The sequence below is a fragment of the Chelonoidis abingdonii genome, chromosome 2 (genome assembly GCF_003597395.2).
Source record: "Chelonoidis abingdonii isolate Lonesome George chromosome 2, CheloAbing_2.0, whole genome shotgun sequence".
In the NCBI taxonomy this organism is placed as follows: Eukaryota; Metazoa; Chordata; order Testudines; family Testudinidae; genus Chelonoidis; species Chelonoidis abingdonii.
The window spans coordinates 225187371-225214803 of NC_133770.1; the positions used below are offsets into that span (position 1 = coordinate 225187371).

Consider the following 27433-nt stretch of genomic DNA (forward strand, 5'->3'; position numbering starts at 1 on the left):
CCTTTAGGTACGTTTTTGAGTTCTAAATAAATATTGCAGTGAAAAGCTTCAGGTGACAATTGACAATTTTTAATGGAAGGAAGAACAGCTAAGGCCACTGGAGTCTGTCTTCATTTTTCATTGCTATTAAGTAGTTAAGGAGTGGTATTAATAGTGTATGTACTATAGAGAGACCAGCTTGTTTCTCAGTAGCTGGTTAGATTAATAGAGCTAGGATGAGAAGTAGCAAAGGAAGAGGCTGCTTTTACAGTTATATAGTATTTGTATTCATCTTGAGTCTTGGATGTGTTTTTGTCCTTGCTAAGTAGGTCGAGTGCAGCATAGCGTCCCCTGGGCTTTCAGAATGCCTGCTGTAGTAGTGATGTGCCAAAAGGACTGGGTTATGGATGAATTCAGCCCTGGAGAATCTAAATTTAGTCTGCAGCCCTGATAATTTAGTTTTGACAACATAGACAAGGAACACTTTCCAAATATATAAAAGCATTGGAATAATCTTAACTTTGGAGGCGGGGGCAGTATTTTGTCATTCTTGTTGTCTAGCCAAAAAGGTTGAATTGGTTTTGCATTTGATTGTTGAGTTGAATATGAAAATGTGTATCTTCAAGTACATGTGTCAGTATAGCATGTCAATCTACTGTCATAATGTTCTCCTAAGGATCTAGAACATTGTAGACTGTCATTCCTGTATATCAAACCAAAAAACCAACTTAACAGGCTTTAATGAATTGGTATCCTTAAACGTAGCAGCCTTATTTCTAAGTTACATTACTTCAGACAGAAGGCAAACTCCATTGTCATACTTTTCCCAAGGGTCTAGTTATNAAAAAAAAAAGGAAAAATCATCTACTGTTTGAGTGGAAAACACTAAGGCCTCATTTTGTAGAATGATGAACATCCTTGGCTCCCACTGATGCCAGCTGAAATAATGGCACTCAGGTTCTGCATACACTGGAGTAAAACACATGCTTCAGAAACAGTTTTAAACATTTTGAGTGTAAAGGAAAACAATAGAATGACACTGTGCCTTTAGGTACGTTTTTGAGTTCTAAATAAATATTGCAGTGAAAAGCTTCAGGTGACAATTGACAATTTTTAATGGAAGGAAGAACAGCTAAGGCCACTGGAGTCTGTCTTCATTTTTCATTGCTATTAAGTAGTTAAGGAGTGGTATTAATAGTGTATGTACTATAGAGAGACCAGCTTGTTTCTCAGTAGCTGGTTAGATTAATAGAGCTAGGATGAGAAGTAGCAAAGGAAGAGGCTGCTTTTACAGTTATATAGTATTTGTATTCATCTTGAGTCTTGGATGTGTTTTTGTCCTTGCTAAGTAGGTCGAGTGCAGCATAGCGTCCCCTGGGCTTTCAGAATGCCTGCTGTAGTAGTGATGTGCCAAAAGGACTGGGTTATGGATGAATTCAGCCCTGGAGAATCTAAATTTAGTCTGCAGCCCTGATAATTTAGTTTTGACAACATAGACAAGGAACACTTTCCAAATATATAAAAGCATTGGAATAATCTTAACTTTGGAGGCGGGGGCAGTATTTTGTCATTCTTGTTGTCTAGCCAAAAAGGTTGAATTGGTTTTGCATTTGATTGTTGAGTTGAATATGAAAATGTGTATCTTCAAGTACATGTGTCAGTATAGCATGTCAATCTACTGTCATAATGTTCTCCTAAGGATCTAGAACATTGTAGACTGTCATTCCTGTATATCAAACCAAAAAACCAACTTAACAGGCTTTAATGAATTGGTATCCTTAAACGTAGCAGCCTTATTTCTAAGTTACATTACTTCAGACAGAAGGCAAACTCCATTGTCATACTTTTCCCAAGGGTCTAGTTAATTTTGTAATGAGTAAAAATAGATTTTAAATAAGATTTGTAACTAATTTGTCTTGACTAAAATTGTTTTTCCTCCATGGTGTATGCACAGTTGATTGAATTTTTTGTTATAGGGTCGCTTGTGAATGTACTGCTGTGGTGTTGGAATGTTTGTTCTAAATGAGTCATGCAAGGTTATATGAAAATAGAAAGGACGTGTATATAAATGAGTTATATATGTATGTATATGTGTGTGTATAAAATAAATAATTCTCTTCCTTGTCTTTAATGAATGCCAGTCCATATTGTAAAACAAACACACAGTTTGACTTCTGGAATTTTTGTACCGTGCCATTTGTCTTCACCCTGGTATCTGCAAAGTCTTGATCAGGAAACTTATTTCAAGTGATGAATAGCTTGGTTAATCTGCGTTTTCTTTGCTTTATTGTTTAAAAAGTCCCTTCCTCTCTGAGGACATTTCTGGTCACATTGCAGATAAAATTGTTGGTACTCAAAATGTTTGCTTTGTTCATGGATGCAGAGTAACATCTGAATACGACAAAAATTAGGTCATTACAGCTGGAGGTTTGGGATGTGTTGGGAGAATTTCATGCTGTATTCTGTGCTTTGGATCTTTTGTCTCTCCTGACTTGTGGAGTCCAGTGGGGAAGTACTGGATCCTTTGCTGGTGAAGATTGTCTCCATCTCCTTTGAGTAGGGCAGGATGCCAGTTGTTTTAAAGGAAGTACATGTTGGTCCTCTGTTCAAAGAAAGTCTCTTGCCACAGACAATCCATCCAACTATTACCAAGTGTTTTCAGCATAATACTCAGCTTCATATTTCTCATGCAGTCCACAGGGTGCTGCTGAATGTTATTCTCCTTGTGTCTGGAACCACACTACTTGAGACAGGCTTTCCCCTGGAAGTTATTTTGCCACAATGGAAAATCAGTGGAAGTGCTTAAGCTAAAGATCCTTCAGTGTTAACATAAAGGGAAGTGTCAGCCAGGCTTTTCTGTGGGGAAACCAACTTTAGAATCTGCTCCCCTAATACTTCCTTTGGTCTGATCCACACAAATTTGTTTACCTTCAGAGCATGCTTTAAAGACCATGTTTGAGTAGGGCCCTACCAAATTCACGATCATGAAAAATGCGTTACGGACCGTTAAATCTAGTGTGGTTCCCCTCCCACCCCAAGTGAAATCTGGTCTTTTGTGTGCTTTTAGCCTATACTATACAGATTTCATGGGAGAGACCAGCATTTCTCAAATTGGGGGTCCTGACCCAAAAGAGAGTTGCAGGGGGTTTGCAAGGTTATTTTAGGGGGGGTCACAGTATTGCCACCCTTACTTCTGCGCTGTTTTCAGAGCTGGGTGGCCAGAGAGAGGTGGCTGCTGATTGAGGGCCCAGCTCTGCAGACAGCAGCACACAAGTAAGGGTGCCAATACTATAGCATGCCACCCTTACTTCTGCACTGCTGCTGGCAGCAGCTCTGCCTTCAGAGCTGGGCTCTTGGCCAGCAGCCACCACTCTCCAGCTACCCAGCTCTGAAGGCAGAGCCGACGCCAGCAGCAGAGCAGAAGTAAGGGTAGCAGTACTGAAACCACCCGTACAGTAACCTTGCAAACTGCCCCCCCACACGCACACACACCCTTTTTGGGTCAGTATGCCTACAATTACAACACCATGAAATTTCACATTTAAATAGCTGAAATCATGACATTTATGATTTTTAAAATCCTATGACCGTGAAATTGACCAAAATGGACCGAGTATTTGGTAGGGCCCTCCTTATGAGCAAGGCTGAGGTGAAGTTTATTTGAGGATTCTACAAGTGGGAAGAAGTGTGTTTTGCTGTCTTGTTGTTGTATACAAGAGGGAAATGTGCTTGTTTTGCTTTTAATTGATGGAAAAGGATACATAAATATTTGGGTACATATTGATTAATGTGTTTATTTTAAGCCAAATAAATAAGATTCCTGTGTACACGCTATGAAAGCCTGTGCTGTGGGACCCTTTTAGACTAGTTCTTCCCAAACATTTGGTTGGCAGTGCAGGCAGAACTCAAACATATTTCAGCATTGTTCTCTAATCACACTGCAAAATCAAGGCTGTAATGTGACTTGAAAACATGATTAAAACATAGGTTGATCCTGTCTGCGCTGTGAAACTGAACCATGTTTTAAGGCACTACCATGCTGTATTGAGGTCCTGCTACACAGGAGACTCTCAGTGTAAGTGACTCCTTAATGTCTTCCATATGATGTTTAGCATTAGAGTGCAGTGGATGTTGACAATCAGTTTTTAAGACCATGTGCTGAGCTTCATGAGGAAGCTTGCCAAGCAGCTACTCGTAAACTCTAAACAGACACCAGTTATTTTCTTTCATGGGCATTAATAGTAGTTCAGCAAAAACTCACAAGGAATAATAATTTTAAAAGAAAACAACCACCTTGCATATTTCTGTTAAAATTTACTTGTGTTTCTTCTCAAACTGTCACTGTTAAAGGTAAATTGACTTTTATCCACATTCATTACTTGTCCTTTATTTATTAATTTTAGCTTAAAATTATCATGGAACATATTATGTCCAGAGCAAAATGCTTAAAATGAGTTTTTAGACAGGAGATGATTTAGAAAAACAAATTTAATGTAATGAATTCAGAATAAATGTTACTGATACTGAAGTACTGAATAAGCACAGCAGGCAGTGTTGCCCGGTGTCCGGTTTTTGGCTGGGGTGGGCCGCACTGGCTTCATGCAGCTCCCCAGAAGTGGCGACACGGCCCTTGGCTCCTAAGAGGAGGGTCAGCTGAGGGGGGGGGGGGGGGGGGGGCTCCGCGCACTGTCCCTGCCCTGAGTGCTGGCTTTGCAGCTCCCATTGACCAAGAACTGTGACCATTGGGAGCTGCGGGGGTGGCGCCTGCAGGCAGAGGGAGTGCACATCGTTTAGAGTTACCTGGTCACCCCTACGCATAGGAACCAAGGGACATGTCACTCTTCTGGGGAACCCCCTGAGGTATGCGCTACCTGGAGCCCGCTCCTCGCACCCTCTCTCTCGCCCCAACCCCCTGCCCCAGCCCTGAGCCCCCTATCACATCTAAACTCCCTCCCAGAGCCCGCACCCCCAGCCCTGAGCCCCTTCCTGCAGCCAAACTTCCTCCCAGAGCCTGCACCCCACACCTCCTCCCACACCCTGTCCCAGCCCTGAGCCCTCTCCTACATCCAAACTCCTTCCCAGAGCTTGCACCCCCAACCCTGAGCCCCCTCACACCCCTGCCTCAGCCCAGTGAAAATGAATGAGTGAGGGTGGAGGAGAGCAAGTGACAGAGGGTGGAGGGATGGAGTGAGTGGGGGTGGGACACGGGCGAGCCTCAGGGCAGGAGGCGGGGCAAGGGTGTTTGATTTTGTGGGATTAGAAAGTTGGCAAGCCTAACAGCAGGATTTTTTTTAACTGACTGCTTGAGGCTAGCACACATTATTCAAGGAAAGAAGAGTTTGAGGTCTTGCAATCCAGAATGCATTATTTCATTCAAGTGTTCAGTGAATACCTGGATTGCATCACACAAACTTTTAGACATACGGAGTTCGATTTTCAGAAGCACCTATGTGATTTAGAAGCACAAGTTTCATTAATTTGCAATGGGACTTGTGCTCCTAAGTCACTTAAGTGCTTTTGATGTGCATTTAATAACTTCTATTACTCCATGGGGACTGCATGCAGTATAATAAATTCCTAAACACATGGATACATTTAGCATGACTTTTCCATGCTACTAGTGCCAAAGATGTTTTAAAAAGCATCATAAGAGCGGCATGAAGGTGCATGGGAATAGATGAAATATTCCGTTAAGCCTCTTCAAAACAAAACTAAACAAAAACCATTTGCTTGTTCTCAAAATTCTTAGTAACTAAATCTTATCTAAAGATGGAAAGTTAATACCTAACATGCAATGTAGCCATTGAAAATACGAACATAAAAATCATGTTCCAGGAAGCAATTCTAGGAAGTCTAAAAATATGAAACTTAAGCTTCAAGTGCTATGTAGCTCTATAACAGTCATTGCTGTACTCTGCAGTTTTTTCTGTTCTCACCAAAACTATGATGTCATGCATGCTCATTACAAGATGCTTCTTTTTGACCCATCAGTTAACAGACAAGGTGTGTCCCTTCCCATCAATGTTAACACCCATAATTTTTATGACTTGAAGTGTTTAATGACTAATATATACAGAATTAATGCTGGGCTTTCATTTTTAATGTATTACTTTGTGTGTTCAGTGCCCATTTTCTTCTCCCAATAAAGCATGAGGATTATCAATCTTAAATTTTGTATTTACATGGTCAGATTGTCACAACTTCATTGTTAATATAATTTTCAGGAGTTTGCATCTAATTTCATGGTTTTTTTAATTTAAGAATTATCTGAAAAATCTTTAAAGAAAAAAACCTCAAGCATCCAATTTATTAGTAGAATATGTAGAGATACTTAGGCACAGGTTTTTAAAGCCATGTAGGCATTGCTATGCTCAGTGTTGTAATACCTAACTGATTTAGAAGCCTCAGTCTCTTTTCAGAATGGGTTAAGGCAGATATGAGCCTAAATCCTATCAACTGTCAATGGGTTTTAAGGCTCCTGAGTGCCTAAATCTGTTAAAAATAGGTTTAGGATCTTAAATGAGTTAGGCACAGCAACACCTAAAGACCTCTAAAAAATCTGGACCTTAAGGCTAAGTTTTCTAAAGTGCCTAAGTCCCATTTTCAGACAAAGACACTTAGATGTGGTGACACTAACTTTTAGGTTCCCAAAAAATCTTTGGGATTCACAAAGCTCGAGGTAGGTACCTTGCTCTCTTTACAATAAATGGGGAGGGAAGGGTGTCTCAGGACTCTCAAAAAGCCAGCACACTGGGTGGCTTCTCGCCTAAGCTAGCCTGAGGGAGGCCACGCTGAAGGGTGTGTCCTAAGCCACGTCTCTCTTGGGAGATCTGTGCTTAAGTGCCTCCCTCTGCTTGGAATTCTCAGCTGCAAACCCTCTCTTGGAGTTTGACACCTACCTCTCTTTAGCAAGAAGCAAGGAGGGAGAAGAATTTCCTCATAATTTTCAGTTCAGGGCTTAGGGTATTCGTCTGGGATGTGGGAACCCTTAGTCCAGGTCCCCTCTGTCTGAGATGGCGAAGGGATTTGAACTGGGATCTAATGCTTCTCAGGTGAGTGCCCTAACAAGTGGGCTATGTGCTATTCTGATATGGGCATCCCTCAATCTCTCCTGTTGAGGCTGTCCCACTGTGGATAAATAATTTTAAAAACTCATTGAAGCAGAGGGACTGGATCAAAGGTCGTCCAACTCCCAGGAGAGCAGGGTGGATTTGATTTAAATCAAATTGATTTAATTGAGGCAGACGAGTGGAGATTTTATGGATTTAAGTGGGATCTACTTCTGAGAATTAGGAGTCTAAAGTGGCTGTTAGGTTCTTAAGGGCTAGATTCACAAGAGGACTTAGAAACCTATCTCTCACTGCAAATCAATGGGACTTAGGCTCTGAAGTCTCTTAAACACATTAAAAAATGTTGCCTCTAAACTACATTTTAGAACAAATCAAATCAGTTCTTTCTTTATTTGTTTAGTTACCAGTTCAGGATCGAGTTTCTTTCACCATAGTTTTGACATCAGTTAATAACTTCTTTGCATTCCCCTGCAGTGCTGTTTTAGTCTGAGAAGTGACACTGTAAACAGACACTGTGGGGTGCTGTGATGTCCTCAGGATGAAACTTAAAAGATGTTTTCTCTGCCAATCCTGCACCTTAAAAAGTAAAGCAGGTTTCCTGCATATTATACATCACCATTAGAGCCCTGCAATTATGCAGATATCAGTTTTATATCTGTGGATATCCACATCTGTGGATGCAGATATCCACAGACCATATTTGTGGATCAGATGGGGATCCAAATTTTGTATCCATGCAGGGCTCTAATCATCATTAGTAATAGAGATTCTGCAGGCAAAATCATACCCCGAGTAACATCTGTGGAAGCCTACTTCTTCAGTAGGTTTGCACTGGAGTGACTAATTTTTAACTTGGTGCTACGGAGTTAATATGTGAAAAGAGTTGCAAAACTGTCTTGTTTTCAGTAACAACTGACTTCATCAACTCTTCTTTGCGTCACTACCCAGACTTACCTCTTTTTAAAACTATCCATCAAGCCCCATCATCTCCAAACCATCACCAGCTATCTGACCCAATCATCAAAAATATCTAGGTCCATTAAAAAGAAATTTCTTCAGGTACACAGTCTCATTAATAAAATCAATATTATTTGCTTAACTAACACGTGACACTCAAATTTATACTTATTCCTATATTCCATTATCTTTTTGGGCCTGCTTTGTCTTTGAAATGTCCTTTGCCTTTATTATAAACATAATCATTACAACCACGTCATTTTCAGTTTCAGGACACTGCATGTATTACTAGGCGTTTCATGCCCAGTGGTTATCCCACTTCCAAGGATTTTGTGAGAGTCTGTCAGTAGTGTTGTCAGGAGGAGGAATTTCTGGCTGTCATATCAGAACTCTGGGCAGCAGAGTCCCAGGCCCTGTTTAACCCCTGTAATCCTCTAAGGCTAGAAACTTGAAAAGAGAGATGGAACAGTATTGGGAGGACAGAACCACTGGGATAGTCAAGTGCTGGCAGGGGTTCCATGCATGGAGGTGAGCTAGTATTATAAGAATATTGGGTCATTAGGAGGTGGGCAGAACCTGTTAATACGCAACATGAGGTAAAGAGTCTCTCAGTGGGGAGAGGAGTTGACCTGGCTTCTGCTGCAGGCGATGAAAAATGGACAGGACATGTTTGGCTTATATCAAGGACATTTTGTATAAAAATAACTAGGTTGTTTTTTATCAACAAAACTATCGTCTCCACATGTGCAAACCTGATGATAAATACTATTGTACAATTGTGCAGGAGTCAGATGACCGATTTCCACTTCCACCTGGAATTATTTAGAGAAGCAAACCGAGAGCTGCATAAAGTTTTGAACAGTAAAGTTGCAAGGTGCCATTTCATTAGGAAACAAATGAGCAACTTTGGAAATTCCTTCCTGGAGATGGTTCTCATTTTCAACCATTTCTCCACTGTTCTTGCTCCTTTGGCAATCGATCTCTCAATGTTTCCATTGTAAACTCTGGATTTATATTGACTATTTAATAATTAATAATAATACTAATAATAGTAAGTGCACCAAGGCTCCCATTCAGTGCTTGGATATCATGGTGATAATGCTTCACTCTCTAATGCGGCTAAGTTGTATGTGAATCATATTAAACAACAGCAGCTCATGTCCAGTTGTGTTAGTGAAAGTAAGTGATGTATTCATTGTCCCTTTGAAAGGCCACAAATCCCAGGACACAAGATTCTGGGCCATATTAAAGATCAAAAGGCTCCCAGCCTCCAGGTGTTAAACAGAAAGAGTGCAGATGGTTTCTCAGGAGAAGAGAAAGGGCAAGAGGGGACCTGGAAGCACTGTGCTGAAGACAAAGAAAACTTGAGTTATGAAGAAAATGAATGTATGCAGCTTTGAAAACATTACTAAGAACTACCATTTACTACTATTTTAACTGTAGTTCTGATTTTAAAGAAATGTACAATCAGCAACAAATGTCAGCCTTAACATTCAATGTACTGAAACATTTGAATTAAAATTTAATCATTTGACACTTTTACAATTAGCAGTTTCTTCTTCCATGCCTTTATTCTGCCATAACTGCCAGTTCCCTCCCCTACTACAGTTGTAGTCATCCTAGTTAGCATTGTGCGTGTAGTCTTGTCAATTACATTTTGAGGCATGCTGTGTAGTAATCTCTATGCAGGAAACCAAGAAAAAGCCTTCAGTGTAAAGGGCTTGCTGGCAGAGCAACTCAGCACACACTTCCACACCCAAGTTATGAAGACTTAGTGATGTTCAGCTTTTAGATCTTAATCACAATGGAATCTTCTCTCTTGGAGGGAAGGAAAATATTATTCATAAGCCTCCCATGGGCCAGAAGCAGTAATACTTTGGCATGTTAGCCTGATTCAGGACTATAGAAACCATCAATTGTAACTTCACTATATGGGGAACTAGTTATTTTCTTCTAAATATAAATACTTAAAACAAATCAACTTTGTGTCTTTCTGCCAGCTGTTTACAACAACAGAAGTAGGCAATGCTGCTGTGTATAAAAAGTTAGTTGCTATGCCACTTAATTTTAAAATGGGTATAGAATTTCTACATACTAATTGGATCAAAAGTAGTGACTGTTCGTGTGTAATCAGCACAACCATGCTTGCAAATACTTTCTGTGATCTAGCCTCAGAATATTAAAGAAGTCAATGACCAGATCAATATGCCAGAAAAACAAATATAAGATTTACATAGAAATTCAGAACTGATTTTAATAATTGTTAAAAACTTTTTCTTATTCTGTTCCAGCACTGGTGCATCTACAAAATCCAGTAACCTCTCTATTGGTATACTACTGATTATAATTTCAATTAAAAAAAAAGTGGAGTCCCTGGTAATATTTTCAAAAAATAATATGTGGAGGGAAATATAGTAGGGGGTAGTTGGAGGCAGATTAACCATGAGAGATGATAGGTCTGATGTGGTTGTGGCTGGACAGAGACAGACTAGCCATGAGAGACAGTCCTACTGTGGTTGTTGCTGTACTGTTTCCAACATCCACTTTTTTGCTTTGTAAACTAGAGCAGAGAAGGTAAAGTTTTAAAATAAAGTAAATGACGAGTGGTAAATCTGCTGCAGAAGCCTTGTTCGTGTAAATTACATAATAGCTATAATTTTTTTTAATACAGTTTCATTATTAGAATTTTCAGTTGCATTGAAGGGACACAGTTAACTTAAACTAGTCAATTAATACTTGACAACTTTTATCTGCACCTGTATCCCTTGCTATATTTTGTGATTTTTTTTTTTATTTTATTTTGTTTTTTTAATTTCTCGCCCCTGGCTGTGCCAGAACTCTCCAACATTGTGGGCAAGTGACTAAACCAACTAGGGACAAAAGACCAAATATTAATCTTTGGTACAACACTGCACTGGGAAGCAAAGGAACATAGGATGCATCCTTACTTCCTGTATTATCTGGCAAGATAGCAGCATTCACCGTGCTAGCTATGTATGAAATTTCTTCTTGACACTTGTCCTGACACATATTTGAGCTAAGACACCACTCTCCTTTCTAGAGTTCCTAAAATACGTCAGCTGGTGATTGTGACTTGATGTGAGTTAGTCTTTGATGTCAAATTTGGCCCATCCCACTGCACTTTTATGTTCGTTACTGTAATGAAACGTACTGTAGAGGAAGTGTTCTGGCAGCAAACTGTGCTGCCATCAGAGATCACAGTTCAGGTCAGTACTGTAAAGTGGATGTACTCAGTGTTTCTGGCATGCGGGTATTGCACGGAACCAGAACATCCTATTGGCTGATATGAAATACAAGAAAAACAACTACCAACATGAGAGGGAAAGGAGAACACGAGGAGTGTCATCACCAGGGTTTCAAGGAATTTGTTACCAGCAGAAACAATAAAAGATGACTTTGCAAACACGTATATACTTACAAAATGACAGCTATAGATAAAATGGTGAGAACCTCAGCACTGTGAATATCTTTAACACAAGCGGTTGTGCAGTGAGTATTCAGGGATTCTTGGCAATTACCTAGGTATATTAGAGTATAAGCTTATATGTGGGGAAGAGGTAGGGAGAGAAAGTTTGGCGCAAACTCCCTTTATACCATGAATCAGTTACACAATTGACCCCGTAGATTGAACAAAGCGATCACTTTATATCTGACTTATCAGTCCACATCCTCAAAGGAAATCTGCACAACACTTTCAAAGGACGCACCTAAGAGCTTAAATTCATAACTTTGCTAGACACTAAAAAGCATGGTGTTAATAAAGACACTGGACTTAGGTTTTATTTCAACAATCTGTAACCAACTAGACCCTTCCCCATTTTTTTGTCCTATGACTGCAGGGGTTTTAGTGGGCTACTTCACCTTGAATGGCCCCTTAGCATACATGCTAACTACTTATGCTAAACTATCTGTTGAATCTAATATTTAGCTGTGTTGCTCTCAGTACATTTCCCAGACCTGAAGAAGAGCTCTGTGTAGCTCAAAAGCATCTCTCTCTCACCAGTAAAAAAAAAAATTACCTCACCCACCTTGTCTCTCTAATATCCTGGGATTGACATGGCTAGGACAACACTGCATACTAAATAAATCCACATAGTAATAAATAATATGGTATAATCAAGTCAAGCCATTCAATACTGTATCACTCTACCCATCTTCCTTTTTGGCAATAATATTTCACATACTTTCTATTGCTGGGCATTTATTTACTAGTTCCCATGTGATATAATTGTAGGCTCTGTGCAATTAGTTTGCTTTACAAAGCTTTCTGTATGATACATTATCTGAGGTTTTTAACTTGCCACAAGGCTCCTGTTCTACAGGGATTCTTTATTTTACATCCTAAGCATACCAAAGCTATTGCAAGTAGCTAAATAAAAGATCTCTTTGGAAATTCAAATCTTTCTTATAAACTCCACCCACAAAGTCAGTAAGTGTAAATATACCTCCTAAGAAATGCTGTGCAAAGAGGGTATTAAAAATGGCAGCAGTTTCTAGCACAAAGTCTTGGCTGTTGTCACAGCCTTGACATAAGTCACATGAAAGCGTCATTTGTAGCTTATGTAACTTGTTTTCCTGTGACTCTAGCTCAGACTGTTTTATTTTTTCTTTTCTGGGAAGATACCCTCTGCCTCCTTTCATATGATGGTTGACTGAGTATAAAGAATAATGGGCCCTCCAGAACATGTTTGAGGCATATTGATAGAAAAGTGCAGTAGAGTTTCAACTGTTGCTATCTGTTCTATATCTGTCCTGTGGATAAATAGAGGATAATCTAGGATCCAACACATCTATCACCTTGTAAGAGTACTAACGATTTCTAAAACTTTGGTTAAAAAAGACTATTTGTGTGACACTGAGCCAAATTGTCAAAAGCAGGCACCCAAGTTGTGACTGTTAGACCTGCCCCATACATCAGTTGATTGCACAAAACAGCCCTTTTGATAAATACTATTAGCACAAAAAGTTTAAAAACTTATTGTGCAAATAGTTTTTAATGTGCAGTTATCTGACTTGCATATGCAGGTATATAGGTGGTTGAGCTTATGCACATCTGAAAATTGACCTTAAATATGCTAATACAGTGGAATACTCTCTCAAGGTAAAGGACATCATTGTTCCACAAAGAATCTGAGTTGTTTTCTCTTCAAGCCCTCCACCCCACCCTAATTTCCCCATCCCACATTTTTAGCACTTCACCAAAATATCATGACATTTTCATGTCTCGATAGTAAAGATTACCCCTTCCCCAATGATGGTGCTGGTGTGACATAAGGACCTTTTAAGAGAGAGGTTACTAGGTGTAACAAAGTGCTACCTATATATTCCTAGCTAGTTCACCTTTTCGTAAAATTTCCCTGCACATTTGTGTAGTTGCACATTTTTATCCCCTGTGTCTGGTATCTAAATTTACTGAACCCTCGTGCTAAATTTAGTAACCCTGTTTTGTGACAGAATTAAAACTCGCAGCAATAAGAGAAGCCCAATATCTGAATGCTTTGGCAGTGAGGTGACTCTGGGTGTCTCCTTATACAAATATTTATGTTTTGAGCTTTAGAGATGAAAAATTGCAGGATTTTGTTTTGGGGAAGGGGGAGCCGGGAGGGGGGGAGGGGAGAAATGGCCTTAGATACCATAATTCTGAAACTCTTTTTTTTCCCAGCCTGTATTCATGTCACTTTGGGTTTCTGCTCTCTCATTTTCAGCCTCTATTGATGAGGGCACTGAATAGGATTGGCTGCGAACTGAGCAAGCTACCTTATATCAATGTCATTGATTTCTTTGGTTCCAGGAAACAAAAATCTTTTGCCTTGATTTAACTTCGGGAAACTGTAGGGGTCTGAAGACACTTATTAGGTGGCTTCCATTTAAACTGACACCTAGGGACTGTATTATTTGCTGTACAGGCAGCCCTGCTGTGCATAGGGATTCTACTTCAGTACAACACCACTTGTAAATGGAAGAATGATTTACTTTGCCTCAGTCATGGTCATCTTTTAGTTGTTACACAACAGTGCTTGGTGCATCCAGACTGACTGAAAATAATATAGATATAAATAGGCCACTTACACTATTCAACATTGTAGTGGACAGATAGGCACCGGGTACATGGCACTAGAAATGAATTACAGCAGTAGCTCTTAAGCATGGTTACTTTCTTTTCTGACTATAAATGCCACTTATTTATAGCTGGGTGCATCAAGATTAATGTCAATGCATTTTCTTGTTATAGGAGCAGCTTACTGCCAGTTCATGGACATGTTGTTCCCAGGGTGCATTAGCTTGAAGAAAGTAAAATTTCAGGCAAAGCTGGAGCATGAGTACATTCACAATTTCAAACTTCTGCAAGCATCATTTAAAAGAATGAATGTGGATAAGGTACGTTTTTAATATTTAAATAATTGTAATGTTTTACAAAACAATTTTCTATACTGGGTAGTGTACAATGGACATTGAGAACCAAAATGGTAAGTAACCAGACCCAGTTTTTCAAATTCTAAAGCCTGAATTGGAGATCCCAGTTCTGTATTTAGATGCTCTCACTGGCATTTTGACATCTAAAATGGGTATTTGGGTACAAAGGCAGAAAATGTGCAAACAGGTACCCTTAATGCTCAAGGTGAAAAACTGGGCCCAAAATAGTTAGTTGTCAGTAATTTAAAAATTGCCACTCGTTAGGTCCCCAAGTTCACGAGACGGCCTCATGATAAAATGCTGTCCATTGGAAGATCCTTAAAATGAATAAATACTGGGATCCTCAGAAGGTGAGGGGAAAACTCAAGATCATGTGTGGTGACACCCAGAATTCCCAATAGAAGTAAACAATAAGCATTCCGAATACTAATTACTCAGGGTAGGATATGAGGAGTTGTACATTTTTAACTATTGGAACAACTTTCCAAATGATTGAACCATATTGCTTAGTAAGTCATTAAATCAAGATTGGATGTCTTTCTTTAAATAAACAGAAGACCTAACCACAAGATATAGGCTTGATGCTTCTATGGTCTGTTATGAAGGAGTTCTAAAAAGATGATCCTGCTAGTCCCTTCTGGCCGTAAAACATACGAAACCATGCAATCTATCCAGAATTTACCTTTGAACATTACCTGTGAACAAATCAAACCATGCCCTGCCTGTCTTAAATGTAGAAAACTTATAAAATATGTAATCAGCATTTTGTCCAAGCGGGTCGACTTTCCTAGCAAAATACACATTGACAAATGAAGCTTTTTTTCAATGTTTGTTCTTTGTGGTGTTTAGTCTCTCACCTGTTGTGCATTATTTGTTCTGTAAAGCTAAATACGTCTTTACCTTTCCTTTCCCTGACTTTAATCAATCATGTTGACCCATCCTCTGTGTTCCCCAGGCTACTTCCCCTTGATACAATCAGGTGTATATTCTGTGTGCAGATAGGTTCCTATCACACATTTTACTCAGACTAAATTTGAAGTGGTATAAGATTAACTGTTTCTCAACATGAATTTGCTCAGTTTGTGTAAGCAGTAACAACATAAACTAAACTGAATAAAAGTGAATACGTTTAAAATGCTGTCATGTTTCAGTTTTACACATACAAAATATCTATATTTGTAAAGGTTTAGCTTAAAAAAATAGTTTTATGCCTGCTTTTAACCTCTTTATTCTGAATCTTAATCTGTTTTAGAAAGCACTATATTTTGAATGAATGTTATAGGACTTTTTAATACTAATTCATTATTACCATAATGCAGTAGGTGCTTCTATTTAAAATGGATTGTTTTGGCAAAGCACTGAAAAGCCTAATAAAGTTGACGGTCATGTCTTATTTTATAGGGAATAAACTCATTGTTTGGCAGTGCATCATTAAAAATACAAGCACAATAGACTGAGGGGATATTGTACAAAATGTGACATGATCTGTGATGTACAGGTTAGCTCTTGGTTTTTTAAAACACTATGTTGTCGGCTTAGCCTTGTAATTTCCATTCTACCTGAGACTCTAGGCACCCCTTTTCCAGTTGAAGAAAATGTGAATTGTTGCTAAGCCAAGGTGGCACTTCCAGCATTCCTACAGTAGTCCTTATCTGCCCACTGAAACAGGGAATGGCAATTGAATCCTGATCTTCAGAGAGCAGTGCAGAACCCTATCATTATGCTGCAGTACTGGGATTTAATCAGTTTCATTAGAGTCTTCACATTGGTGAAGAATTCACAAGATATTGATACAGAAGAGACTTCCTCACAGTCTCCATTATAGCTCACTAAAACTCCATGGGCAGTTTCCCAAACTCTTGCATGTAAACAAACCATTCTGTATACAGCATGTGGGGAAGGTGGGGTGGGAATGATCAGGTTAGTACCTCAGTATTAGAATGAGTGTGTATTTCAAAAATATAGATAAGTTTGAACTCCATTGTGGCTTTTAAATCCATTGCTTCACTACAGAGGCAGGGTAAAGGGTGCCAGGGCATAGTAGTATTGGTTGGTGACAATCTTCTTGAGTAGGACACAGGTGAGCAGAATGCTTCTGAGGATTTTATGGGAGTGCACCAGGGAACAGCTTCTTTCCCTTTTGGAGATGTACAGTATCGTGGGCACCCCACTTTAAGAAAGATGAGGACAAATAGGAGAGAGTCCAGTGGGGAGCACCAAAAAAAAAAAATTTTCAGAAAACATGAATGATGAAAAACAATGTAATACTTTAGAGCCTGTAAGTCCACTCAGTCCTATTTCTTATTTAGCCAATCACTCAGACAAACAAGTTTGTTTACATTTCCAGGAGATAATGATGAGGAAAAGTTGAAAGAATTGGGCATGTTTAGAGAAGAGAGGCTGAAGGAGGACGATATAAGTCTTCAGATATGAAAAAGGTTATTATAAAGAGAATGATGACCAATTGTATTCCTGGCCACTGGGAGTAGAACAGGAAGTAATTGAATAAGTGTCCAGCAAGGGAGATTTAGATTAGCTATTAGGGAGAACTTTTAAGAACTGGAATAGGTTTTCAAGGGGCTGTGGAATCCTCATCACTGGAGGTTTTTAAGAACAGGTTAGAGAAACACCGGCCAGAGATGGTTTAAGTATACTTAATCCTGCCTCAGGACAGGGGAGCAATTAGATGATACCTTGAGGTCTCTTCCAGCCCTACACTTCTATGATTCTGTGAGCCTTTGGCAGACACTACTAGCACTAACGGTGCTTACATAAGTTTGTCTAATGAGAACGCTTGAGATTCTGTTTCCCCACCATGCGTACACAGGGAAGTGTGAAAGAGGATTTCCTGTGTTCCGACAGCTCCTTGCACACCTACTCCATGCAGGCCAGAATCTGACCCTTTGCTTTTTGAAGAAATTATTCATTTTTAGGACATACATCTAATCTCATGAAATATGTTAACTAAAATCTCCAACAGACTCCCTGTTACTTGTTGTTAAAGATTACAGTAGTTTCAGACTGGCTACATGCAACCACTCAAAGCTAAAAGGAGCGTATCTGAAGAAGAACAGTTGTAAAGGCTTATGTACAATGGTAGAGGTGTGCACAGGCCTAATTTTAAAGCCCGTCCCAAACTTGACTAGCGCATGGCCAAATCCAACTTGAGTGTCAAGTTGTTTTCAGACCTGACCCAACCGAAACCTGACACTCCTCCCCACTTTTCCAACCTGTGTCAACACTGCTGCCATCTCATCCTTAAGGTTTGTTCTGGTGGGGGCTCCCCACGCCCACAATCCATCTCCATACACCTCCTGCTTGTGGAGTCGTCACAGCAGTGTCTACATGTACCAGTGCAGCTGACTGCCCCACCTCATTGCACTGTACGTTCTACAGCATAATAGATGTTACAGTTCCTTAGCACGCTCGCTCCATGGTGCACAAAGCTCAGCACAACCATGGCCAGCAGGAGCAGGGCACTTAGCAGCCTCTGCCATGTTACCTCACCATGGGCAGGAGGAGATGATGAGAGACTACCCGAGTCATGCCCAAATGTGTTGGATTGTTTTCAGACCTGAGCTGAACCCGACACTTGGAGATGGGGCATCATGGGGTTTGGGTCAGGTTGCAAGACTCGGTACTATGGTATCATAGTACTGGTACTTCTACCTTTTAGAAGAACATGCACTATTGAGAGGTTAAGTTAATGTTGTTCATGGTAAAATGGTGCTAGAAAATGAGTATTTAAAGGGGCTTTATATATAACTAAGCACAAATCATATCACTCTAAATCCAGAATGATGCAGGAGAGATCACATTGGTAGTTATTTCTCAGATTATCTAACAATTTATGTATGTACTGGCAATGCAGTGTTACTGGAACCTTTTACCATTGTATTTTATAGGTGATTCCAGTGGAGAAATTGGTGAAAGGGCGCTTCCAAGACAACTTAGATTTTATCCAATGGTTTAAGAAGTTCTTTGATGCCAACTATGACGGTAAAGAGTATGATCCTGTCATGGCTCGACAAGGCCAAGATGCTCTTCCCCCACCAGATCCCGGTGAACAGATCTTTAACTTACCAAAAAAGTCCCATCATGCAAACTCTCCCACTGCAGGTATTGTAAATCTTGGAGATTTCCATTCCCATTTTACAGATAATGGTATAGTAATGTCTTAATCTGCTGTAAATAGCTTATATAAATATGGGATCAAATTAGAAATGGGGTTTCAACATGTAGCCACCATGCTCTTTGTGTTTGTACTTCCCGCTATCTGGGGCTCACCATCTAGATTACATAAATGGACTTTTTCCGGGCATTCATTTTGTTGGTGTGTTTTGACCTGCCACATTATTACTGAAGATTTTACGGTCTGGGAGATAAATCCTATGATTCCAGTGTACCTAATGTTGGAGACAAAGCCAACTGACTGTTTTGCTGCTGAACCTGGGTGATAGAAACTACTCAAGAATATAACAAATAGTTCCCCCACATACAATTGATAGCATAGTCCGGTTTTCTGGTATCTGGAATGTTTCCAGATCCTAAGTGCTGGCCCAAAAGCAGAAAATGGATTGATTTGTATTTTTAAATGTGCTGATCGTTCAGACACAGTAATCTTCTAAGTGGACCACATGAAGTAATGTCCTATATCTTCAGAGGCATCATTGATTTTTTTTTTTTTTATTATTATTACTCAGCATGTATCTGAAATGGGAATAAGCACCAAAGATCCATTTCTCAATTGTTCCTACACTGTCCATAGAGAGTATGGATCACAAAACAGATTTTTTTTATCACTTTTACTAAACCAGGGAACAAGAGGGCAGCAGAAACATCTTAAAAGTAACCCTAAGCATGTAGTGCAATCTCGTTGCTTTAATCTGTTTTTCACTGTTTTGGGGGTGAGAGTAAGTCCTTTCCCAGCCTGCTCTCAAATAAAATCCACACGTTGTGTAGAGTCAAATACTCACCTTTTCCTGGAGTTTGCCTTCAGCATTTAAATTAACAATAACATAAAGTTCAGTTCAAAACTCTACCCTAGGCTTGGCTGCTTCTATAGTTCCTTCCTCAGTCTAAAGCCTAGATCCAAGAGATGGAACATGCTGCTCCCTACTTTCCTTTATATCCATGTGGGGTTGAACCACCTACCTCCATGAATTAGCAACACTCACTTAATCCACTTTCCCAGCAAGGTCAACGCCTGCTAGCGCAGTGGAGTGTTTCAGGAAAACACTGCCAGCCTCTTATGCCGGGTTTGTAACACGGCCACATTTTGGTTTTGTACCTCCTATATTTTTAACCTTTCGTTCTGAATTTCTGAGGAGCTGGTGTCTTTTGTGTACTTAGGGATGGCCATAGGTGTGTTGTCACATAGGTAGGACATGTTTTTGATGCTTCCTGAACGGCTAAACGAAAAAAACAACGCTGATTTGGTGCACAGACACCCCAGGTCATCCCTGGTAATGGTTTAGCACCCAGGGCAACAACCCTGATAGACATCTCTGTGTGCACTTCCCTGAGTGGTAGTTCCCTACCCCCTTCAACAAAGGAAGATTGCTAAGCTCTATTGCTAATTTAAAGTGAATGGTTTTAAAAATACTTATTAAGTATAAGCTTAACATGGATGGCAAATCAGACCATCTGCAGAGGGAATTAGTGAGTGTTGCTAATAGCTGGAAGATTCTGAAGAAATGGAATAGCTTTCAGTATTTGAACTGGGCAAGAGAGGTGTGGGTGGTAATGCCATATCCTCAGTCTTCAGGCTGCTGCTAGTTTGAAGAAAAAAATTAAAAGCGACACTGGAGGAAAAACTGAGACACATAAGACATTTCCCCAGTTCAAGTGCTGGTTGGGACAAATAAAGGTCTTCTGACAATTTCTAGACAGGCTTTGAAGACTCAGGAAGTACATTGATTTTCTTTCCATTAATTTAAATCTAGGCCGGAATTAGTGTTTATCTGTAAAGCTGTTTAGGTATTTTTTTCTACCAGATTCCAAATGGAGAATTTTTGTATACTTCAACATCAGTTGTCCATTATATCTAGAACAAGATTCTGTGTTTAGTCAAAAGTGTTGGTAGTTCATTGGAGAGTGGGTTTAACCCATTTAGTAATGTGTATTTTAGTTTCACGAATACGTCATGTCTTAACTCATGTAAATTGCACTGTCTAAAGGAATAAGGTCTCTTACTGGATGAGAATACTTGCACTTACCAATAGAGTCCCAAGAGGAATCTATCATGCATGTATATACTAGGGCAGTCAACCGGTTAAAAAAATTAATCATAAATGTTTTTTTTAACCACACAATTAAATTGTGCGATTGATCGCACTTTTAAACAATAATAGAATATCATTTATTTAAATATTTTTGGATACTTTCTACGTTTTCAAATATACTAATTTCAATTATAACACAGAATACCAAGTGTACAATGCTCATTTTATATTTATTTTTATTATAAATATTTGCACTGTAAAAAACAAAAGAAATAGAATTTTTCAATTCACCTAATACAAGTACTGTAGTGCAATCTCTTTATCATGAAAGTTGAATGTAAAAATGTAGAATTCTGTACAAAAAATAATTGCATTAAAAAAATAAAACAATGTAAAACTTTAGAGCCTGTAAGTCCACTCAGTGCTATTTCTTGTTCAGCCAGTCGCTCAGACAAACAAGTTTCTTTACATTTGCAGGAGATAATGCCACCCACTTCTTGTCTTCTGAAAGTGAGAACAGGTGTTCTCATGGCATTGTTGTGGCCGGCGTCTCACGATATTTACATGCCAGATGCACTAAAGATTCATGTGTCCCTTCATGCTTCAGCCACCAATCCAGAGGACATGCGTCCATGCTGATGACAGGTTCTGCTCAATAACAATCCAAAGCAGTGCAGACCGACTCATTTGCATTTTCATCATTCGAGTCAGATGCCACCAGAAGGTTGATTTTTTTTTTTTTTTTTTCTGGTTCAGGTTCTGTAGTTTCCCCATCAGAGTGTTGCTCTTTTAGGACTTCTGAAAGCTTGCTCCACACCTCGTCCCTCTCAGATTTTGGAGGGCACTTCAGATTCTTACACCTTGGCTCGAGTGCTGTAGCTATCTTTTAGAAATCTCACATTGGTACCTTCTTTGCGTTTTGTCAAATCTGCAGTGAAAGTGTTCTTAAAATGAACAACATGCTGGGTCATCATTCGAGACTCCTGTAACATGAAATATATGGCAGTACGCGGGTAAAAGAGCTGGAGACATACAATTCTCCTCCAAGGTGTTCAGTCACAAATTTAACTAACGCATTATTTTTTTAACAAGCATCATCAGCATGGAAGCGTCTCCTCTGGAATGGTGGCCAAAGCATGAAGGGATATATGAATGTTTACCATATCTGGCATGTAAATACCTTGCAGCAATGTCGGCAACAAAAGTGCCATGTGAACCCCTGTTCTCACTTTCTGGTGACATTGTAAATAAGAAGCGGACTTCTAGGCTCTAAAGTTCTGCATTGTTTTGTTGTTGAGTGCAGTTATAAAAAAATAAATAAATAAAATCTACATTTGTAAATTGCACTTTCATGATAAAGAGATTGCACTAAAGTACTTGTATGAGGTAAACTGAAAAATACAGTTTATTTTGTTTGTTATTTTTATGGAGCAAATATTTGTAATAAATAATAATATAAAGTGAGCAGTGTACACTTTGTATTCTATGTTGTAATTGAAATCAATATATTTGAAAATGTAGAAAAACATCCAAAATATTTTATAAATTTCAATTGGTATTCTATTGTTTAACAGTACGATTAATCACAATTAATTTTTTTAGTTAATTGTGTGAGTTAGCTGTGATTAATCGACAGCCCTAGTATATATGCATTTTGTGACTGATCTTTTTTGACCTGTTATCTCCATAAATCAGGAGGACTAGGAAGCAAGTTACAGTGGTATGAACAATGACTCTCTTGGCAACTGAAGATAGCGATCATAAGAGATCAGGTATATGTATACCTCTGAACAGTGTGTAGATGGTATATAAACACATAATACATTCATGTACTATGATTAGTCTTAGATGCAATGAAAATCAGGAAATTCAAGGTTTATAGTTTCTGTAGCAGCTGTAAGTTGACAATACTACACACCCAAGCTAAATCCTACCTGCATTACTGATGCAAGTACTGTACCCCATTGACTTAAACGAGACTGCTCGTGTGAGTAAGATTAGTAGGATTTAGCTAGTTATATTAAGTAACTAACATTAATTGCCGGTCAGTATATGTGGCAAAATAACAGTTACTATTGAAAAGAAAGTTTGGATTTCCTAATTTTTGGTCCTAAGTCGTTTCATCACTGAGTAAAAATTTGAATGCTGAAATATGAACTCTTTAAAATTTCAAACATAATGTCATATTAATTTAGGTTTATATTTACTTTCATTAACCAAACATAAAAGAATTAAATGAAAAGTAAAATCAAGGTGCCAGTATGTTTGTTTGAATGATTGATCATTTGATTGCTGGCACATCTCAAATTTTGAAGTAATGAAACCTAGCACAGGTGGTGCATAGTGGAGGCAGGGGGAGGCTAAGTCTTCGCAAACCTTGCACCATTCGGGTGAGGGGGAACAGTGGAAGATTTAAGACCCCCTGAAAAATTCCCCCCCATCACAGCCCCAGGGCTCTTGCTCCCCACTACAGCTCCAGAGCTGCGGTGGGGGCATAGGCCTTTTCTGATCTTGAGGTGGTGAGGGGGGAGCTCATGGAGGGCCTGGCGTCACAGGTGAAGAGGCAGAATGAGGCTGGAATGGGGGCAGGCCCATGGATGGATGGAATGGAGAGGGTGTAAATCCCTCCCATTGCTGTTTCACCAACTGTAATGGCCCCTTAATCTCGTGGCCATACAGAAGTTCAAATGGTGAAAACCTAATAACTGGGCTGTGGTACAAGCCTTGTAGGCAAAAGCAACTGTTGCAACACTAGGGTCCCCGTCTTGGGTGTTCATTCACGAATTATACTGGATCATTGGCCCCCAAAGTTTCATTAAACCTTTCGACCAGGCCATTGGTTTGATGATGGTACGGGTGGCAACCAAGTGATTCACCCCCATGAGTTTCCCACAGGTCTTTCATGGTGCCTGCAGGAAATTAGATCCTGTCGTAAGGATATCGGAGGGCACACTACCCTGGCAAAAAATGTCTGTTAGGGCTGGTACACAGCTTTAGCCCTGGTGTTGCCTTAGAGCTACTGCTTCCGGCCATCGGGTAGAAAGTCCCAGAGTCAGTACATACTGCTTCCTTCTGGGTGTCTTTCTTGGAAAGAACCAGAATATCCACAGCTACTCGCTGAAATGGGACCTCAATTATAGGGGAGTGGCTGGAGAGGGGCTTGTCCAGATCTTGGGGCTTTCCACTCTTTGCACACCTCACAGAACCGGATATACTGGCAACGTCCTTGCCCATCCCCTCCAGTAGAAGGACTTCCACCTGTGTTTTGGTTCTGTTACCTCCAGCATGGCCACTGGGATGATGTGGGCTAAGCTTAAGAGCTTTCCCCGGTACTTAGTTGGAACACCAATGTTTTGCGTCTGCCATTCTTCCTGGTGTCCACCCGAAAGATTTCTGATAAAAGTCCTTGGTCTAAAAACCGGGATCGTTAGAAAGAGAGAGGTGGTGGGTGTCCTGCTGGCCGGCAAGCTTTCGAAGGCTGTCATCTGTTCCTGATCTGACTGTTCCTTTGGGTTGGGGCCACCAGTGTTTCCTCAGACGTGGACTTGGGCTTGGTCCTCTGGAGCGATGTAGGTGTGGTGTATGGGATTGTTTGTTGCTGGTGAACACCTCTCGCTGGTGCAACTGGTGTATTTCAGGCTTGCTGAGCTCTGGCTGAGCCTCTTTGGTATGGTTGTCTGTTGTCTCCAGTCTGGCCGCTGGCGCCCTCTGGCGTTTAGGTTGAAGACGTGGTTGCATTGCTGTGCTTGTGCTGGTTGCTGTTCAAGTTCTGGGCTGGGACTGGAAGTGCTGGGCTGTTCGTCGTGTTGGCAGGAATCCGGGTCCACTACCTCTGTCTGGTCTCGGGTAACACAGACGGGTTCTTGTGGACGGCTCAGGAACAGGAATGGGTCGGTAGCTTGCCTGCTTGGCTGCGTGTAACCATTCCCACTCTCTTGCTGCTTCACCTGTTGGCAAGTCTTCCCCAGTAGCATTGGGGATGGAATAATTGTCATAGACTGCAAAGTCCACATTCCTGGCCAGCCTTTGTATGGACAGGTAGTTCAGCTGTAGCAAGTCTACAGCTTTTGACATGAAGGGGTAAATGGTACTTGGCCTTTGGTTGATGAGTTTGGGATCCACGAGGATTGGAGGATAGCTGACACTTGTGCCCCGTGTCTCTCCACGCGGTAACCTTCATTTCCGCCTACTTTCAAATTTTCCCTTACATCCAAGAATTTGAGAGGTATCTGGGCCTGGGATCTTTGGTGTGATGGTGGTGTAATGACTTGCTCCCGGGTGGGTCTTTGAGTTGGCCTTATGTGTCCCAGTTCATTACACTTAAAACATCTTCCAGCTGACGGGTCACTGGTCGAGTTGGAGTTACTGGAGACTGGTGAGGTGAAGGATAGGTGTTGTGTTTGTGTCTGGGTTGTAGGTGGTCTTGGGTTGCCCTCATTGTATGGTTTATTGTCGGTGTGGCCCCTGGGGTATTCATTCCCCTTGACAGTAGCTTTCTTGCTTTTCTGCCACTTCCATCATTTGGCTCCATCTCCCCCGCCTCCGGTGAGATTTTTGGGGTTCCATCTTGTATGTACCGTGTTATGTCCTCAGGAACACCATCAAGAACTGGTCCATTTGTATGAGGAGGGCAGTGTGCGTTCGTCAGGGATTTAACATTGGTCTGATATCCAGACCTCATAATTCTTTCCACGTAGTAGGCGTGTCTGGGAAATGACACATCTGATTTCACTTTTGGGTTCTGAAACGCCGACCGGCATGATCCGGGTTATCCCCATTCTGAATCTGGCTTGGTTTGAAACAGTTTATAATCGTTCATTCTGTCCTTTGGCATTTCAGCCGCCACCTCTGCTAAGGGTCCACTGAGCTTGACCTCAGCTCTACCACGTAATGGTCGTCAGAGATGTGTACCCAAGGCACGCCCTTTCAAATTTCTAAGAAGGCCTCAGTGTCACACCTGCCTGTAGGTGGGAATATTTCTTGTGCTGTGGGAAGATATTGGCGAAGGTGTGTTAGGATTGGCTGCAGCATTTCGCCTAGCCTGCTCTATTCCAGTTCATGCTTTCTCTGTTTCCTCTCGTCCACTTTCTTTTTGTTGTTTTTCATTTCTGTGGTGTGTTTCTCCCTCTCCTGTGGAGGCTGCATCTTTGGCAGCGTGTTCTCTTTTGGGCTGCCTCTTTTCTTCTTGTAGTTTTTCCTTTTGTGGGGTACCTTTTTCTGTATTTTCTTTGGTGGGCTGCCTCTTCTTTGGCTAGTTCTGCCTTATAGTTCTATCCGTCTCCTATGTTTATCTTCTGTCTATGGCTTGTTGGGGTCGTTCCGTTTCAGGCTTTCCTTGAATTCATGGTTCCTGCTTTTGTGTGTTGGGTGCCCTCTGTGCTCAGTGCCTGGAATGCTTCGCAGGGTGTAGTTAGGGTTGCTTAGTACCAAACTTGTTTTTTCGAGTTCTGCTAGCAGACTGCTAGCCATTTTTTTTCCTTGAAATGGAATTAAACAAAAAAAAAAAAACACTTATTTTCATGTTGTTTTGCTGGGGGGACTGACTCACAATTGTTTAACAAAAGCCCTTTGTCACCTTAATCGTTCCTTGCTTATATGCAAGCAACTGAGCATACTGAGAGAACAGAAAAAAATTTCTCTCTGGCTCCTTTTCAAACACCTTTCTCTCTGCTTAAAAGCCTAGCAGAGAAAAGAAAATAATTATCCTACTGTTTCTGGATTCTTGTCGTATCCCCACCACTGCCGGTCATGTCATAGCATAAGCCCATTCTGAACCTTAGCGTCCAAAATGTGAGTGCCTGCATGAACCCTCCAAGCTTAATTACCAGCTTGGATCTGATAGCGCTGCACCAGACAGGAATCCGTGCCTGTCCACTCTGGTCTCCAAACCTTCCCTGGGGACCCCAAGACTCGATGCCCTGAGTCTCCAACAAAGGGAAAAACCCACTTCCTTCTTCCTCTTTACCTCCCCCAGATTTTCCTGCCCTGGGTACAGTGAGATTTCCCTGCTTCCATTCCTGAAACACAAACCGCAGAGAGATTGTGTATCTCCCCCTCACCCAGAGGCTATGCAAATTCAAGCTTAGTCCATCTAACACAAAGGGATTTCCCCTCCCTTCGTTCCTTAGCCTTAACCAGAGAAAAAACTCACAGGTTTAAGAAAGCTTTATATAAAAAGAAAGAAAAGACATAAAATGGTCTCTGTATCAAGATGACAATATACAGGGTCAATTTCTTAAAAGAAAACATGAACAAACAGCCTTATTCAAAAAGAAATACAATTTAAACATTCGCACTACTCTCGTAATACAAAACCAATATAAGGCTATTGTTTTCTACCTTTGTACTTACAACTTGGAAACAGAGATTTAGAAAGCCTGGAGATAGAGATCACTCTCATAGCCGAAGGAGCACAGACAGAACAAAGAACCCACACCCCTCGCTGAGCTTTTTAAAAATCCAGAGTTTCTGATGGGTTCTCTGGTCAGGTGTTTGGTTCCCTTTGTTAACCCTTTACAGGTAAAAGAAACATTAACCCTTAGCTATCTGTTTATGACAGAGGTGGTGAGGGGGGAGCTCATGGAGGGCCTAGCCTCACAGGTGAAGAGGCAGAATGAGACTGGAATGGGGGCAGGCCCATGGATGGATGGATGGAATAGGTTGGGGCTGCAGTTGAAGGGGGAGGGACTCCTGACTCGGCTCTTTAGCCAGGGCAGAGAGCTTGACCGCAGTCGAGCTCTCACCCTTCTTCCCACCCCCCTCCGGTCG

At 40.6% G+C, this 27433-nt stretch overlaps 1 protein-coding gene across 5 annotated transcripts in view; it reads left to right on the forward strand.

Annotated features, from left to right (window-relative positions):
• The window catches only part of MAPRE2 (microtubule associated protein RP/EB family member 2), a 156591-nt gene that overhangs the window by 93466 nt on the left and 35692 nt on the right, over positions 1-27433 (forward strand). For all 5 annotated transcript variants that reach the window (XR_004377288.2, XR_004377287.2, XR_012655347.1 and 2 more), the window contains 2 exons: positions 14260-14405; positions 18347-18560. Coding sequence is in view for 1 of the 5 variants with exons in the window: in XM_032806260.2 (XP_032662151.1) it covers positions 14260-14405; positions 18347-18560 (360 nt within the window). In the remaining 4 variants the exon portion in view is untranslated. The remainder of the gene's footprint in view (positions 1-14259; positions 14406-18346; positions 18561-27433) is intronic.